Here is an 18295-nt window from a genome sequence, read left to right as displayed (position 1 = left end):
TGTAAAGATAACTCTTGTGATTAGGTTCCTACTAGAGAAAGAGAGATCAGAGTTTTGTCTAGCAGGAGTTTTGACATGCCACAAAGTAGCACATAGGGTTAATATGCTTGCTGCAAGGGGGCAGGGCCAACTGTCAAAGATGGTGGACATCTAACTGCAGTGCTCCCGACCCAGGCCTGCTTTGCGATAATGTTCAGACATTCGAGAGGCCATTCGTGCAGCTAGAAAACCCTGTGAGCTGCACCATGACGGCTGGCTGCCTATGGCGCTGACCGGAGCCCCCTGCGAGGCACGAAACAAGATGGGCCTCGTCTGGCGTGAATCGAGCCCTTCCTATTTTGCCGATCACTGGTGGCTGGCTGTGCTTGCAGGGTGAGGCAGCAGTAGCGGCACAGCCGCGGAAGAAGATGGAGGGGCCAGGGTGGAGAGGTCGGGGACGTACGCCGGCCAGTCCCAGCTGGAGCCACGATGCCATCCCTGACAGAGGTGCAGCTCCGAGGTGCCTGAGGGAGCTCCATGATGTGACCCTTCTGGGGCTGCTGTCAAGCCGTTGAGAAGTGAAGGTGGAGGTGGCGACTCGTTGCAGTCCAGGAGGGACTGGTGTCCCCTCCTGTGTCGGGTTTCCTCAGCTCAGGCTTTCGCTGTTACCGGCGAGTGAGCCCTGGATTGCCCAGGGACGAACCCGGAGGCCGGGGTGGCAGTGTGATCCTGCTTGGTTCAGACTATAATGGCACCGATGTAGGGCGGACCTACCTGTGGCAGTGCCTGCTGATAAGGGCTCGCAGTACGGCGGTGGACCTTGCTTTGCACACCCTAGCTCTCCACTTGTTCTGATGCGTGTGGTGCCCACCCTCCCCTTCTCTGTTTGTTAAATTGCTGGTATTTCCCAGGGGCATTTCATTATCGGCCTTTACCCAGGCCTGCATTCTGTACATTCAGAGAGTTCTCTGGTATCCATGCCTGATGACTACATACCACCCACGCTCACTGACCCCCATGGATAAACTTGATGTTTGTCCATGAAAGATGAAAGAAATCTGAGCGTTGCTCCGTTGATCTGCAACAGAGCAACGACTGGGGTCCGTTACTACTGAGCTCAGCCTCCTTAAAGATGAACATGGAAAATTGGAGGACAAGGTGAAGGCTGCCACTGCTACCCTCATACCCTGGCTGGAGGACAGTGAAACCGTTATCGAACCGCTACGGAAACAGCAGAGAGTGGATGATGCGGAGGGGAGGCCGCGCGCGAGAACATCCACATAATTGGCCTGCCAGAAGGCTTGGAGGGGCCAGAGGGCAGCAATTAAATCGGCGTATTCCATACAAGCCCATTCTACCCCTCCCAGCGTTGTTTCCTTTATGGATAGTACTGTTGCCTCAGACTCGGAGGGGAGTGTTGGCTTGTTCCCATCTATTACGCCCCAACCAGCCCACGACCTATAGTCCTGGAGGAGCTAGGACCTAACCATTACTAAGAGGCATTGAAGGGAACGAACGGGGCAGTGCACTGACTGGCGATGACCACAAGCTTCTGCTCCTATTATGGTGGGCACACAAAGCTACTTTGGACCTTGACCAATTATGGTTTATGTTATGTGCCAAAGTATTCTTGCTAGGGTCTGTCTTAGTCATGAAGCATTGCTACAGACGCTGGTCTCCCTGGGCTTATCCTTCCTAGGGAGTACATGGTTACCATTGACTGGGGCACCTGGGTGGGCCCATGTACTGGCTATCACGTTGAGCCAACTGCTAATCATTAACGAGAAGTCTTATGCCTACTGCCCCACTAGTGATTGCACGTATTACTTTGTGATTTAATGGTTCCCTTTTTTTTTTTTTTTTTTTTTTTACAAGTTTGGCCAAGTGGGTTTTATGCTTAGCCTCATGTTGGAAAGTTTTGAGGGAAATGTTTATTATGTTACTTGTTGGACATTTACACATTTAACGCATGACTTGTATACCACTCATTGCAGGTACATGCATGCCACCCCTCATTGTTACATACTAAGGGCCTATGATGAAGTCTACAGATAGCTATAACATTATCACCTGGAATGTGCACGGAATTGGTTCCATTTATGAGCGGCATAGAATAATGGCTCAGTTGAACCGCCACAAAGCGCACATAGTGTACTTGCAAGAAACACACCTGACCACACATGCGGCAACAAAATTGCACAGGAAGTGGAGAGGGCAATTGTTCCACAATTCCTATTCTGTGTTTGCCCCGTGGAGCAGCCATATGGCTGCACTCTGGAGTCCCTTTTGAAGTGACAGACACTAAAGTAGATAACAATGGCAGATATGTGCTGCTCCGGACCACCTTAGATGGAGAGCCTGTGGTACTGGGAAGCCTCTATGCCCCCAAAATTGAACAGGGCACACTCCTAGCACAGATATCTACTACCCTGGTGAACTGGGCACAGCTACCCTGGTTACTGGGTGGAGATTATAATTCAGCACTGGATACATCCCTTGACCTATCACACCCACCACTGCCTAGCGCCAATGCGGAGAGATGTACGAATACTCATTTTACTCCCCTCCACACAATGTACATGTCCACCTTGATCATATACTGTGCCCTACTACACTACAGACTCACATTACATACATACCACTTACATAGGAAAGCCCTGTCTGATCACAATCCTCTTGAATTGATGATGTTCTGGAGCAGGGTGCCCACTGCGACCCCTAAGTGGCGGCGGCAGCCACAACTCTTGGAAGACGTGGTCCTTAAAGACAACTTGGCCACAGTAATTAATAATTACTTTACAGAAAATGCAAATATGGCTTCCTCCCCATTAATGGAGTGGGAGGCATTTAAGGTTGTGGTTAAAGGTGCGGTTATGGGGACCACTGTGAGTGCTCAAAAAACGATAGCCAATGATCCTGCCCTTGTAGAAGCCAGTCTAGGCAGGCTACAAACATGCAGCGCTCAATACCTCACAAACCCCAGCCTAACATGCGGTCCGTATGGCCCAGCAACTAAGGGGTTAACATATCTTCTATTCGTTATATTTTTGTTTATATGTTTCCATTAGCATGTGACCATAAATTGGTCTTTCAGTTATTCATGTAGTAAATTAGAAACTTTACATATGCATCCTAGTTTATTTTTGGAGCTTCCTTGCTATTTGTGCTACAAGGCATCACTAAATGATGGCCCTTATGACTTTTTAAACATTTTATAATATCACTTGCAACAGCAAAAATAATCATCTATATAGTCTAATAAATGAAATTTCATTATAATCCATTTAGCTGTTTTGCAGCTACGTGAAATACAAAAATGTATGTAAAATGCATTGGATTTCAAGAGTGTTTTGGGACCTTCCAAACAGTTGCAAAGCTATTAAGGGATACAAATTCAAGAAATCCCTTTCTGTGTTAACTCTATAACTATAGAGTGGCTATCGGCACTATCATACAACTAACAAAAGGCAGGATTATCTTGGACTGAGGTGAGAGTAATAGATTATACATTTGAAAATGTTTGACCATATAGACACAAGAGATTGTATTTTACAGCCCACAATCAAGTGCCCAAGTCCTGCTTCTTCCATCTTTTGTATCGGAGCCTTTTTCAACCCTTGGAAATATGGTAACACAGAAGCATTGCATTTCAGCCGTGCTGTTTTTTATTTTTTAAATGTGAACATAGAAAGATGTGTGCTACAATGCATGATGCTAGGGGCTCAAAGATTTGGATTCGACCTACTGAGGAATTTTGACAAAAGAGGGTGATAACATTGTTAATATTGAGGATGCAAGGATGTCCTGATGGCAAACCAGCACAACCAGTGTGGATGTGAGGGCTTGGCTTGGTTTATTTATTGTTTCAGTTCACAAGTGTAAGCCATACAGTATAAAAGAGATATTAATACAAAAAAACCATTAAAGCATCACTTTAAAAATTAAGTTTTCCTCAACAATTTTCATAAAATATTCTGCTTACAAAATGCTATAACAGCTAAATGGCATACATAAATACTAAAGTCTCATCCATGAGATCTGAGATTACCTCACCCTCGCTATCCTGCTGAGTGGATGTTAATTTCATATTCAAATTTACATTATTATATAATAATACCAATTCCATATAACATATTTAAAAAGTCACGGAAAGTGCCTTCTTCTCAAACTTTTACTATCATTCATTCTCACCGTAATGGAGTGCATGCAACAAAGGTTCTCTATCTAATACAAAGTAATACAAAACACATACATTATAACAGTAAGTCATCATGATTACATGACTTTAAACAATTTCAGTAAGCCCAAGGTCTATGATCAAAGACAAATAATATAATTAACTTTAGATTTTGCAGCAGAAGCAAAATGGTTATGTATCAGCCAATAATTATGAATAAAATGTAATTTACTCATAAAGTGACAGTCCCGCGGCTTTCCAGGTTGCATAAATATAAGAGGTCAATGCACTGAAAATAAGCTCACTGTCGGTTTGAAGGCATAAGTTAATAGCAGTATTAAAGTGTCTTATAATATATTATTTTTAAATAGCGGACCAAGATATAACTTTCTTTCTGACAAAGAGAAAGTGCATAGTGCAGAAGTGTTTCACCATCACCTTCCATACAATTGTAGGTAGTGTCACTATTTATATTTGACCAGTTACTTGCAAAGGTTTTTAAAGGGAGGTATCCTAACTTAAATGTTATAAATGAGCTTCTCTTTGCTGCCTGGAAAAGTTGACACAATAGCTCTTCTAACAAGGAGTGGGGGTTGATTTCCTTGAACAACGTAAACAACTTGCCTCCCTGTGTTTGAGGCAGCCATGATAAATACTTTTCTTTGATTACTTACAAGGTTGAGGGAGCCATGGTCTCTGGCTTAGACCAAATCTTGTGGCATTCCTTGCTGGTTCAGGTGTTTTGTGAGTTACTGCTTTGCCAGAATTCACGAATAAGCATGAGATAAGTTATAAGGTTTGTTTGATTAGTCTATATTAGGTGCCAGGACAGGAGTGGTTTAAGCAATGCAACAGCTTCATTGTTATTCATACCCAACTCATGTCTTAGGGCTGGCACTGGGGTCAACAGGCCAAGATGCACCAGGTGATGCAAGAATTGTTTTTCAATTTTCAGAACACGTGGGCAGCTTCTGATCCCGAAAGCTCAACCCTGTACAAGCGAACTGCCTGTGCTTTGGCCTGGTATGCCTCGAAGGCTGCCTTCACCAATCTTATGTCTATTTTGCCATTGATGCGCAGCACATCATTTCAGTATTGGGAAAGGCTGGTTTAGCTCTTGGGTTTCTGGGTGAATTTCTATGGTTTTGTATGTTTAAAATGTGAGCCTAACTATAACGTTCCTGTAACCTTTGTTTTTCAGTGAATTGCTATGTTTTAAAAAAAATTATATTTCCTAAGTATAATGTTCCTGTAACCTTTGTTTTTTCAGTGTATATATATATATATATATATATATATATATATATATATATATATATATATATATATATATTCATCTCAATACACGGTCCTACAAAGCGACGTGCCTTGCTGCTGGTGCTGTGTCAGGGTAAAGGACCAACCCTATAAATTGCAAAAGGAAACAGGACACGCACTCCCGGAGACTGCAAATAAACTTATCTTTAATTTATCTCAGTTGTCATCTTGTTGGCAATAAGGTTCAATCCAGCACCACGACGCGTTTCGACTTGCCAGTCTTTTTCAAATGGTTTCTGCTCTCATGAACAGGCAACTTTCTGACATTTCTGATCCATAATATTACTGCAAAACGAGGCTCCTGTCACATGATGATGCCACACGTATATTTCAATCCATAATAACAGCCTCTGCGCTTTTGTTTCCAAATGAAGTCAGTAAGTCACTCTTCTCCTGCTCGCTTTTCTGTAAAAATCAGCCGTCATGATTGGGTGAGCGGCATTCTGGTATTTATAGTCCCACAGTTTACTCAGCTGTTAACACTCGAGGCCCTTCTTCTGTTAATTACACTCACTTTCCTTCCTGCTTAAAGACACACGACTGCCAATAATTTCAAAAACTCTAGATTTTAAATTTTAACATGCTCTCTATATCGTTGGTATATATATAGTCCCACTTTGAAATAACAACCTGCTTTACAATCGAGCATGTAAAAATAATCATTTCCAAGGTCTTTTACTTTCTCTCCAAACTCGATGTTAATGTCACGTTCACATCCCAAATTGCCAGCCTCTGTATTTCAAAAAACTGTTAGCTACGTTCCGTTTGCCGCTCCCAATGGATAAAACTAAAAATACGTTAACAGTCTCCGGACCCACAATTTAGGGCCACATCGGCATAATAGGATCATATTTGGTCACTACTCACCATATTTACATGCTCGATTGTAAAGCAGGTTGTTATTTCAAAGTGGGACTATATATATACCAACGATATAGAGAGCATGTTAAAATTTAAAATCTAGAGTTTTTGAAATTATTGGCAGTCGTGTGTCTTTAAGCAGGAAGGAAAGTGAGTGTAATTAACAAAAGAAGGGCCTCGAGTGTTAACAGCTGAGTAAACTGTGGGACTATAAATACCAGAATGCCGCTCACCCAATCATGACGGCTGATTTTTACAGAAAAGCGAGCAGGAGAAGAGTGACTTACTGACTTCATTTGGAAACAAAAGCGCAGAGGCTGTTATTATGGATTGAAATATACGTGTGGCATCATCATGTGACAGGAGCCTCGTTTTGCAGTAATATTATGGATCAGAAATGTCAGAAAGTTGCCTGTTCATGAGAGCAGAAACCATTTGAAAAAGACTGGCAAGTCGAAACGCGTCGTGGTGCTGGATTGAACCTTATTGCCAACAAGATGACAACTGAGATAAATTAAAGATAAGTTTATTTGCAGTCTCCGGGAGTGCGTGTCCTGTTTCCTTTTGCAATTTATAGGGTTGGTCCTTTACCCTGACACAGCACCAGCAGCAAGGCACGTCGCTTTGTAGGACCGTGTATTGAGATGAATTTATTTATAGCGACTGAGCCCGGCATGGGGATATTTTTGGAGATGGCAAGGGGATACTTATCCCCTGCGTGTGTATTTACACTGGAAGATTAGTAAAATGAGACGACTTCTATCAGCGCTTTATGCTTTCTCCTTGGCACTATCTTACTGGGAAATATGGTGAGTAGTGACCAAATATGATCCTATTATGCCGATGTGGCCCTAAATTGTGGGTCCGGAGACTGTTAACGTATTTTTAGTTTTATCCATTGGGAGCGGCAAACGGAACGTAGCTAACAGTTTTTTGAAATACAGAGGCTGGCAATTTGGGATGTGAACGTGACATTAACATCGAGTTTGGAGAGAAAGTAAAAGACCTTGGAAATGATTATTTTTACATGCTCGATTGTAAAGCAGGTTGTTATTTCAAAGTGGGACTATATATATACCAACGATATAGAGAGCATGTTAAAATTTAAAATCTAGAGTTTTTGAAATTATTGGCAGTCGTGTGTCTTTAAGCAGGAAGGAAAGTGAGTGTAATTAACAGAAGAAGGGCCTCGAGTGTTAACAGCTGAGTAAACTGTGGGACTATAAATACCAGAATGCCGCTCACCCAATCATGACGGCTGATTTTTACAGAAAAGCGAGCAGGAGAAGAGTGACTTACTGACTTCATTTGGAAACAAAAGCGCAGAGGCTGTTATTATGGATTGAAATATACGTGTGGCATCATCATGTGACAGGAGCCTCGTTTTGCAGTAATATTATGGATCAGAAATGTCAGAAAGTTGCCTGTTCATGAGAGCAGAAACCATTTGAAAAAGACTGGCAAGTCGAAACGCGTCGTGGTGCTGGATTGAACCTTACTGCCAACAAGATGACAACTGAGATAAATTAAAGATAAGTTTATTTGCAGTCTCCGGGAGTGCGTGTCCTGTTTCCTTTTGCAATATATATATATATATATATATATATATATATATATATATATATATGGAAAATGTCACTTACCCAGTGTACATCTGCTCGTGGCATGTAGAGCTGCAGATTCACATGCTGTGCATATATTCCTCCATCTAGTGTTGGGCCCGGAGTGTTACAAGTTGTTTTTCTTCAAAGAAGTCTTTTCTCGAGTCACGGGATCGAGTGACTCCTCCTCTTGGTAATAGTGTGCATGGGCATCGACTCCTCTGTTAGATTGTTTTCCCGCAGAACGGTATAGGAAGGAGTGATAGAGTGAAAGAATGTAAATGTACAACTAAATGTACTAAGTAAATAAGATGTCCATGCAAATGTAAATATATATATATAATATGTACAAACAAGTACTGCAATGAACACAGGCTTCCAAGTGGAGGGAGGGTGCATGTGAATCTGCAGCTCCACATGCCACGAACAGATGTACACTGGGTAAGTGACATTTTCTGTTCGATGGAATGTATAGCTGCAGATACACATGCTGTGCATAGACTAAAAAGAAGTCCTTCTCCCAATAACGCAGTGGCTAGCCTGTAGGGGTTGAAGTGTTTTGAAATAGTGTTTTAAGTACAGCGTGACCAACATTGGCCTGTTGCTTTGAGAATACATCCGCACAGTAAGGTTTTGTGAATGTATGTGGTTTGCATATGTCTGCCACTGGTATGTTTCCTAAAAATGCCATGGAAGCACCTTTTTTCCTAGTGGAATGTGCTTTAGGAGTTATCAAAAGTTGTATTTTTGCTTTAACGTAACATGTTTGAATACATCTTACAATCCATCTAGCTAATCCTTGTTTAGGGATAGGATTTCCTTTATGTGGCTGTTGGAAAGCCACAAAAAGCTGTTTAGTTTTCCAAAACTCTTTTATTCTATTAACATAGTACATTAGAGCTCTTTTAAGGTGAAGAGTATGAAGAGCTCTTACAGCAGTTAAGTCTGGCGTTGGGAAGAAGACTGGCAATTCCACTGATTGCTTAATGTGAAAAGGAGAAACTACTTTTGGCAAAAATTTTGAATTTGTCCTAAGTACAACTTTATGTTTGTGTACTTGGAAAAATGGTTCCTCCAGAGTGAATGCCTGTATTTCACTCACTCTTCATAATGAAGTAATTGCTACTAAGAAAGCAACTTTCCAAGTGAGAAATTGAATATCACATGAATGAATGGGCTCAAATTGTGGTCCCATTAATCTTGTGAGTACAATATTGAGATTACATGCAGGAACTGGTGTGGTTCTTGGTGGAATAATATGCTTAAGTCCTTCCATAAAGGCTTTTATGACAGGGACTCTGAAGAGAGAAGTATGTTGTATGGTTTGTAAGTAAGCTGATAAAGCAGTGAGATAAATTTTAATAGAGGAAAAAGCTAAATTTGCTTTTTGTAAAGGAAGTAGGTAACATACATTATCTTGTATTGATGCTTTAAGTGGGTCTATATTTTTGGGCTGACAGTAGTAAACTAACCATTTCCACTTGTTAGCATAGCACTATCCAGTTGTAGGTTTGCGTGCTTGTTTTAGAACTTCCATACATTCTAATGGAAGGTGCAAATATCCAAATTTAGGAGCTAAATCGCTAAGTTGAGAACACTGGGATTGGGATGCCTGATCTGACCTTTGTTCTGTGTTAATAGATCTGGTCTGTTTGGAAGTTTGCGATGGGGTACTACTGACCGATCTAGGAGTGTTGTGTATCAGTGATGTCATGCCCACATGGGAGCTATGAGTATCATGGTAAGAGAGGTGTGACGCAGTTTGTTGACCAGAAATGGAATTAATGGGAGAGGGAGAAAAGCGTAAGCAAATATCCCTGACCAGTTGATCCATAGAGCATTGCCCTTGGACAGAGTGTGTGGGTGTCTGGATGCAAGGTTTTGGCATTTTGCGTTTTCACTTGTTGCTTAAAGGTATATGTCTGGTGTTCTCCACATTTGAAAATACTGTTGAAGTACCTGTGAGTGAATTTCCCATTCGTGTATTAGTTGCTGCGTCCTGCTTAGTACGTCTGCTAGCTGGTTGAGTATCCCTGGGATGTATTCTGCTAGCAAGTAAATCTGATTGTGAATTGCCCATTTCCATATTGTTTGGGCTAGAAGGGACAATTGAGATAAATGTGTTCCTCCCTGTTTCTTCAGATAATACATTGTTGTCATATTTTTCTGTTTTTATTTAGACTATTTTGTGCCTGAGGAGAGGTTGAAAAGCTTTTAGGGCGAGAAACACAGTCCTAAACGGTTTATGTGATAAGTTAATTGCGTTGAATTCCATTCCCGTTGTATGGTTTGGTGGTTGAGATCAGCTCTCGAACTGGTCACTGACGCATCTGTTATTATGGTCTGAAGCACAGGGTCCTGAAATGACCGCCCTTTTATTAAGTTGTTGTGATTCCACCATTGTAGAGATTTGTGAGTTTGGCGGCCTAGCAACACTAGATCATGTAATTAACCCTGTGCTTGAGACCATTATTGTGAGAGACACTGTTGCAGTGGTCTCATGTTTAGTCTTGCATGTGGTACTATTGCTATGCATGATGCCATCATTCCCAATAGTTTCATGATAAATCTTACTGTGCAACTTTGATTGGGCTGTAACTGTGATATGAGGTTTTGAAAAGCCAGTATCCTAGTGGATTTGGATAGGCTAATGCTTTTTGCATATTGAGAATAGCACCTAGGTAAGGCTGAAGCTGGTTGAAGATGAGATTTTTGGTAATTGATTGTGAACCCTAATGTGTGTAGGGTATCTATTGTGCATTGGGTGTGTTGTTGGCACTGTATAATATTGCTTGATTTTATTAGCCAATCGTCTAGATAAGGAAAGACATGTATGTATTGTCTTTTGAGGTGAGCTGCTACTACAGCTAGACATTTTGTGAAAACCCTTGGAGCTGTTGTTATGCCGAGGGGAAGTACCTTGAATTGGTAGTGTTTGCCTGCTATTACAAATCTTAGGTATTTGCGATGAGCTGGATGTATTGGAGTATGAAAGTAAGCATCTTTGAGATTTAAGGCAGTCATGTAATCTTGTTTTTGTAGTAGGGGAATTACGTCCTGTAGAGTGACCATGTGAAAATGTTCTGACAGGATATATAGATTTAGAGGTCTGAGATCTAGAATGGGTCTGAGAGCACCATCTTTTTTGGTATCAGGAAATATACTCCTGTGCCGTGTTGTGATATTGGAACAGTTTCTATTGCTCCTTTTAGTTTTAGAGATTGTACCTCTTGTTTTAGCAGAACATTGTGTTATGGGGAGAGTCTGTGAGAGCGAGGGGGGATGTTTGGAGGGGTAGAAATGAGTTCTAGGCAGTAACCATTGTGGATAATTGAAAGCACCCACTGATCTGTGGTGATGTTTTGCCAGTGAGAGTGGAATTGTTGCAGTCTTCCTCCCACAGGAGATGTGTGGGATGTTGAGGAAATCATTGTTTTGGGGGAGTGGTGACACCTTTTGAGGTATTAAATTTTCCTCTGGCTCTAAAGTGTTTGCCTCTGTAAGAGCCACTAAATGATCCTCTTGGATAATACTGCTGGGATTGTTTAGCCTGTGAGGTGGAAGCCTCTGTAGTTTGGGGTTTGAAACCTCCCCTAAACTCCTGTTTGCGAAAGGAACCCAGATAAGGTGTGGTATATATGGCTCCCATGGCTGTTTCAGTGTCAGAGTCCTTTCTGAGCTTTTCAATAGTTGTGTCAACTTCAGGTCTGAATAGATGTTCCTTATCAAAGGGCGTGTTAAGCACAGCCTGCTGTATTTCGGGTTTAAACCCGGAGGATCTTAACCATGCATGTCTACAAATTGTTATGCTGGTGTTGATACTTCTAGCTACAGTATCGGTTACGTCGAGGACAGATCTAATTTGATTATTAGTGATTGCTTGTCCCTCTTCAACAATTTGTTGTGCTTTTTTCTGAAGCTATTTAGGTAAATATTGCAAGAATTCTTGCATTTCATCCGAGTGTGCCCTGTCATACCTTGCTAACAGGGCTTGGGAATTGCAATACGCCATTGGTTAAGTGCTTGTGTAGCTACCCTTTTACCAGCTGCATCAAACTTTCTGCTTTCCTTGCCAGGGGGAGGACTATCCCCTGAAGACTGGCTATTGGCACTTTTCCTTGCAGCACTAACTAGAATAGAGTCTGGTGGTACATGTTGTGTGATATAAACTGGGTCGGTTTGCGCAGGCTTATATATTTGATCTGTTCTTGGGGTTAAAACTTTAGCCTTGAAAGGTTCCTTAAATATGTCTTCAGCATGTCTAAGCATACCAGGCAGCATTGGTAAACACTGGTAGCGTGAGTGAGTGGAGGACAATGTGTTAAAAAGAAAATCCTCCTCCAATGTTTCAGCATGCATCTGAACTCCATGGTATGCAGCTGCCCTAGAAATGACCTGAGTGTAAGCCGTACTATCTTCTGGTGGTGAAGGTTAGGAAGGATGGAGATCTGGGTCATATAAATCCCAGGGGTCCACTGTATCTCCGTGTGAGTAGGTGTGAGAATGTGTTGGTGAGGGTAACGGTGGTGGGGTAGTAGGTGGTGGAGAGAAATAAAGCTGTGGCGAATGTGGTGGAGAAAGCTGTAAAGGTGATGGCTATTCCTTTCTTTTAAATATTTTTTCTGAGGTGGAGCAGTGTCAAGAGTCTCTTGAAACGCCAGCTTCCTCTTGGTTTGTGGAGGAGGTGAAGCAATTTTCCCCTTCTCCTTATGGATATGTATCCTTCTTTGTCTACTGTCCATAACCTCCAAAATTGGCTGGATATCAGAGTCCTCAGAAAGATATTCAGATATTTTTATGCCTCTGCAGGATTGTTCAGTAAGTGTCTTTGGAATGTGCTTTAGACAACTTGAAAGTCCTGTCTCTTCCATGTAGAAGGATTTTTTTCGGCTCCGAAATGGTACCTAATTTTTAAAGTCCCGAAGATACAGTCTGATTTCGGCTCTGAAGCCGGACGTTGAATTTTCGACTCTGAAGTAGGTGGACGTCGGCTCGGCTCAGAGGTGGAGCTTTTAATGTGTTTGCTCGACTCCAGCACCGAAATAGGCGTGGCCTGTTGATGGGTTGACTTGGCCTTTTTGGGCACCGAACACGAGGGTCGGTCGCCGACAATTTTCTTTCGGGTGGAACCATGGCTTTATGGCAGTGGTGCACCCAAGGCCTTAATAGGTCTCTTGGTAGTGGGCGTAGGGGCAGGTGTACTCACATGCTGAGCCGCAGTGATCAGTTGGCTGTCTTCATCCGGGTCTACTTCGGAGACGGGTGTCCTGAATTGAAACAGCCGTCTGTGCCTGCTCCTCCTCTAAGGTGTCAGTGGACTCTGTATACCTCTACGCCATCTCGAGTTTTCTTGCTCTCCAGTCACACAGTGTCTTTTTAAACCAGAATGACAGACAAGCTTCACCATCTTCCTCTCGATGTTCTGGAGAAAGGCAAAGATTAAATAACACGTGCTGATCAGTGTAAGGGAATTTCGTGTGGCATTGAGGACAGAATCGGAATGAAGTATGATCCATCAGGCTATGGCATGTTAAGCCTGAACAGGCCCAAGTACGGCGCAAACGCCAGAAAGGGCGTTTTCTTGTTCCTAACGGTACTATCGACTCAATTGCAGATGGAAACACGATCGAAACAATACCAACGGTAGAATAAAGTTAATATAAAGTTTCCGAATCGAAAAGTCTTGGAGCGAGAGGAAACACGTCTGAACCCGACAGCAGAAAGAAAACAATCTAACAAAGGAGTCCATGCCCATGCGCACTATTACCGAGAGGAGGAGTCACTCGATCCTGTGACTCGAGAAAATACTTCTTAGAAGAAAAACAACTTGTAACACTCCGGGCCCAACACTAGATGGCGGAATATATGCACAGCATGTGTATCTGCAGGTACACATGCCATCGAACATATATATATATATATATATATATATATATATATATATATATATATATAATTTTATTTTTTTTCAGCGAAAGCTACAGTAAATATACACTTCCTTATATATACTTACCTTAGTGATATTTTGGTAGTCGATATTCTGACTATAATATTTTTGTATATATTGTTTATACAAAAGAGCAACCCAATACGCCCACAAAGGCACCCGAGTATATACAGATCGTCTTCAGTGACTGTTTGAACTGAGGACGCCTACTGCCATGGGGTCTTTCTCGTTATGCAGTCGCCTCTCCTTGTAGGCCTGTCATCACATTTGATTACAGGGGCTCTGGGGCACTTATGAGTCTTTCTCTGATTCATTGTAGTGACTGTTTGCACTATCTTGTACATTACAGATAACAGTAGAGTTACCATACTCCATTCTTCACAGAGGGCATTTGACCCCAGTGTTGTGGGAGACCATTCTGGCTCCTGCAAGACTATTATTATTATTAATAAAACTATTATTAACAGCAGAGTTACGTTACAATACTCCTTTCCCTGTCGAGTAGAGCTCACCCTGCTAATCTGGGAGACCATCCCTGGCTCCCTCCACAATCTCTTTAACACATTACTTGGATTTAAGCCCTTTAAAACATCTTAATAACTTTATGTCTCTCAGTACCCTTGTGTTCATCTCACTGGTGAGTGACTCATTGGCACTGGGATTTTTGAGCTCAGCCACACTATTTGGTGTACTAAAATAGTCCAGTCCTGAAGATGACCTAATAATGTATATATGAAAAATTTAAACAGTGTCAATATCATTACGAAAAAGCCTTATCAATTCAAACACAAACAGCACTGTAATAACAAAGGGAGTAGAAAACACAGTCCCTTAATGCTATGTTTCAGTCCTTTAGGTTTTGTTTCTAGACATTCTTAGACTTATTTATATCTGTATTTGGTGCCCCTACCTATCCCCGCTGCAACACAACAAGCACCTTGTTTTACTTTATTGTATAAGTTTATGTATACATACAAAAGGTTTTTTACTAAAACGTTATATATTTTAAACAGGATGCTAGTTTTTGTTTCTGTTCTTACTAATGGCCATTATCTGGCACTTGAGTGCGCAATTCAGTACATACTGTAAGTAATTACTCATCTTTGAAATTAGTCAGTAGTGAACCATTTTCCCTATTATAATTCCAATATTCTTGTAGCACAGCATTTTTACACTCAACATTTTGTAATACAACTGCATGATGACACAAATGAACTACAATGTGTCTGGCGAAAGCAGCAATAATCACTGGGAGTGCAGTTAAACTTTGATCGTTCTTATCATATACCATGGGTGTAATCAAAATATCAATTTCCAACTCATGTTGTGTGGAATGATTCTACTATTGCTGCATCTTCCTTACTGTATCAAAGTTGTCTTGCCAACTACCAATGGAATAACAAGGACTAAACTTCTTCAAAACCCTTCAAGAAGTGGAAGGGCAACTCTGTTCATGACCACCAAAGGTCAGATCTGAAATTCCTGCCCTCATAAACTTGGTGGCTTTGAGAAAGCGACAGTGGTGGCTCTTAATATACTAAGACTAGAATCAAAGAGAGAACCTTGGGTATATACCAGAGTTGAAATTCATTTGCTAGAGAACTCAATCCTGCACAGACAACAAGTGATATTCCATAGCTAAGATAACAAGGAATACCTCAGTAAATTATATTACTAGTCTCCTGGTGGTACAAGAAATCCAATCACCTCCAAGTTGAACACGGATTTGCGAGTGATGCTCATTACAACCTCAATCAAAATAGAATGTACTTTTGTTAATTACACACTTGTTTCTTGTTAAATTTGTCCCTCCCTGACAACCTGGGTCAGTAATCTAAGATGTATCCTTTACCATATTCCTCTATGATTCAAAAATTTTCCCGAAAATTATTAATTTACATGCAGTTTCAAAGGAATCTGCAAGGGTTGCTACTGCTTTAGACATGGGATTGAGGCAACAGCCATGTTCCATGCCAGGAATTTATCTCCAGTTGTCAGAGGTGGTTGCTCATATTTTCAATATTCGAATTTAGAGAACCACAAGGGTCCTAACAGTGTTGCAACAAGGCTCCTAAGTAGTTTACATGCAATTTCTGCATTAGGGGGTCCAATCAACCCTCTTGTCTGTTTTATGATATCCCACAAAGAGCATTTTCATAAATTCTTCTTTAATTCTGTGATGCGTGAAATAATCTGGAAGTTTAAGATTCACATCTGTACATTACATTAAGGGAAACAACAAAAAGAACAAATAACAATGAATGTCTGATGGCAGACTGGTAGGAGATGACGCAAGACTTGGAAGGCTCAGCAATTTCGCCACTGGCATTTAAAATTAGACACTGGCATGTTTGTTGCATTTGATTAATAATATATACGACAGCAACGTTCTGATAGATGGATATTTTTCACATACTTAAAAACAGGGTTATACTAAAAACGTTTCAGTTGAGCTAAGACAGTGTACCTGCAACATCAATGTCTGCATGATAGAGTCTGCAAGCTGTGAATTCCGACGAAGAACATCATAAAAACCCTAAACAAAGAAAATAACAAGAAACAGTGAGTGTGTGGTAAACCAAACACTAAAAATGAAATGAACAAGTTACTTATTTCCGTAAAGCCTGGTAGAGACTCTGGCTAACTGCAGATTCAACACCTTGTGAATTTCCCAAGGTGCCAGTCTGCATCTGGAACTTTTTGTTAGCAATCCCCTTGTGCACCTGCAGGTGAAATCGTGCAGCTTTGCATTGGCTCCGACTCGCCCCTCTAGTTTTTTTAACTGATCTTAATCATGCCGTTGGATGTGAAGCCATTGAAATCAGAATATGGCAGTGTGCAAACTTCCAGATTGCAGATGCTACAGCAATGAGAAATGTATTAATGTTTAGTAGACGGCTGGGGCAACTGTGCACTTGATCGAAGCGAGTGCACATTAGGTACATAAGGACCAAATTAAGGTACCACCGCGGCATAATAAATGGTGTTGTTGGGAACACATGGATCAGCCCTTTCAAAAACTGCATCAAAACTGGTGACTTGAAGAAGGATGGCTGATCAGGCAACCATAGTAAGGCTGAAAGGTAACATTTACCTGCTGCCACAGCAAGGACTTGCTGGGCTAATGTAAGACAGAACATGAGAACAGACAACTTTGCATTTAAGGGTAGGATGTTAGGGGAGGAACACCAAACAACAAACTTCTACCAGCGTCCTTCAGATACAGTCTTGGAGGATGGAAACCTGGCTGCCAAGGTAACAAAAACCACTTAAGGAGGAAGGAAGAAAGCCAGCAACTGTTACAGCTCAATTGCCACGCATGGAAGTGTAGACGACATGAGCTCGGGACCAGGAGTCGGCCTCGCTGCTGAGACAGGAGGTCCTTCCAGATGGAAAGACGTGCGTATGGCTAAAGGTTCTGGCTACCACATCCTTTTAGTCTCACCAGTCCAGAGCCTTTACAATGAATTTGGGGCCAGTCTTTCCTAATCTTTTCTTATCACTATGGACAGTAAAGGCAGAAAAGTGTGCAGGATTCCCAAGCCTCAACACGAGTAGAATGCATCTCCAAGGGAGAACTGCCTGTGAAATTCCAACATACAAATGTTTGAAACTGCAAATTATCTGCAGTGGTGAATAGACTGACCCAGGGTTCTCCCAAGTGCTAGAAGATGCCCTGTGCCACCTCCGAGTGTAAAAACCATTCACGATCCAATAGGCAACATCAGCTGAGTTTGTCCACAATGGCGTTTAAAGATCCTGCCAGATGCTGGGTGATCAGAGAAATGCTCTGAACGTTGATCCACTTCCAGAGATTTGGAGCCTCCCGAGGCATGACCCACAATCCCATGCTGTCCTATTTGCTGCAATACCATATGAGGATCATGTTGTCCTCGTTCCCCTTTGATGGTCAGGAGGAATAGCTTCAATGCCAAGTGAATCACTTGCAACTCCAACAAGCTGATGTGCAGGCAAGCCTCTGCCGTAGACAAGTGTCCTCTGAATTCCTCCTCTACCAAGTGGCTTCTCTCACTGACTGCTAACTTTGGGTGGCATATTGAAAGCCATCTGCTGCTTGGCAAATTGCGGTCGAGTAGCCATCACTGCAGGTCTTTTGCAGTCTCCTCCAACACTTGGCTGGACTCTGATAAGTGCCTTTGGTGCTGACCCGACTGAGACTCCAGATCGCACTGCAGAGCCACCGGGCGTGGTCCACAAGTAGAATGTAAGAGGCTAAGAAGCCAAGAAGCCCCAGGGTCACTCTCACTGAGACCCAGGTCAAGGGCTGAAACTTTGGAATCATAGCCTGAATGTCCTGGACTCGTGCCATATCTGAGTTAGTTCTGATGAAGGGGAGCCATTGTGAAGGAGTCTGGTGTGACTTTGGCACTTTAATAGAGAATACCAATGACG

The 18295-nt window shown here is 41.9% G+C and overlaps 1 protein-coding gene across 4 annotated transcripts in view; it reads right to left on the bottom strand.

The window, feature by feature from the left end:
• The window catches only part of FANCI (FA complementation group I), a 714639-nt gene that overhangs the window by 457999 nt on the left and 238345 nt on the right, over positions 1 to 18295 (bottom strand). For all 4 annotated transcript variants that reach the window (XM_069222692.1, XM_069222696.1, XM_069222693.1 and 1 more), the window contains exon 19: positions 16350 to 16418. In XM_069222692.1, the coding sequence (XP_069078793.1) occupies positions 16350 to 16418 (69 nt within the window). The remainder of the gene's footprint in view (positions 1 to 16349; positions 16419 to 18295) is intronic.

The sequence above is a fragment of the Pleurodeles waltl genome, chromosome 3_1 (genome assembly GCF_031143425.1).
Source record: "Pleurodeles waltl isolate 20211129_DDA chromosome 3_1, aPleWal1.hap1.20221129, whole genome shotgun sequence".
NCBI lineage: Eukaryota > Metazoa > Chordata > Amphibia > Caudata > Salamandridae > Pleurodeles > Pleurodeles waltl.
This window is presented reverse-complemented; position numbering and strand designations above follow the sequence as displayed.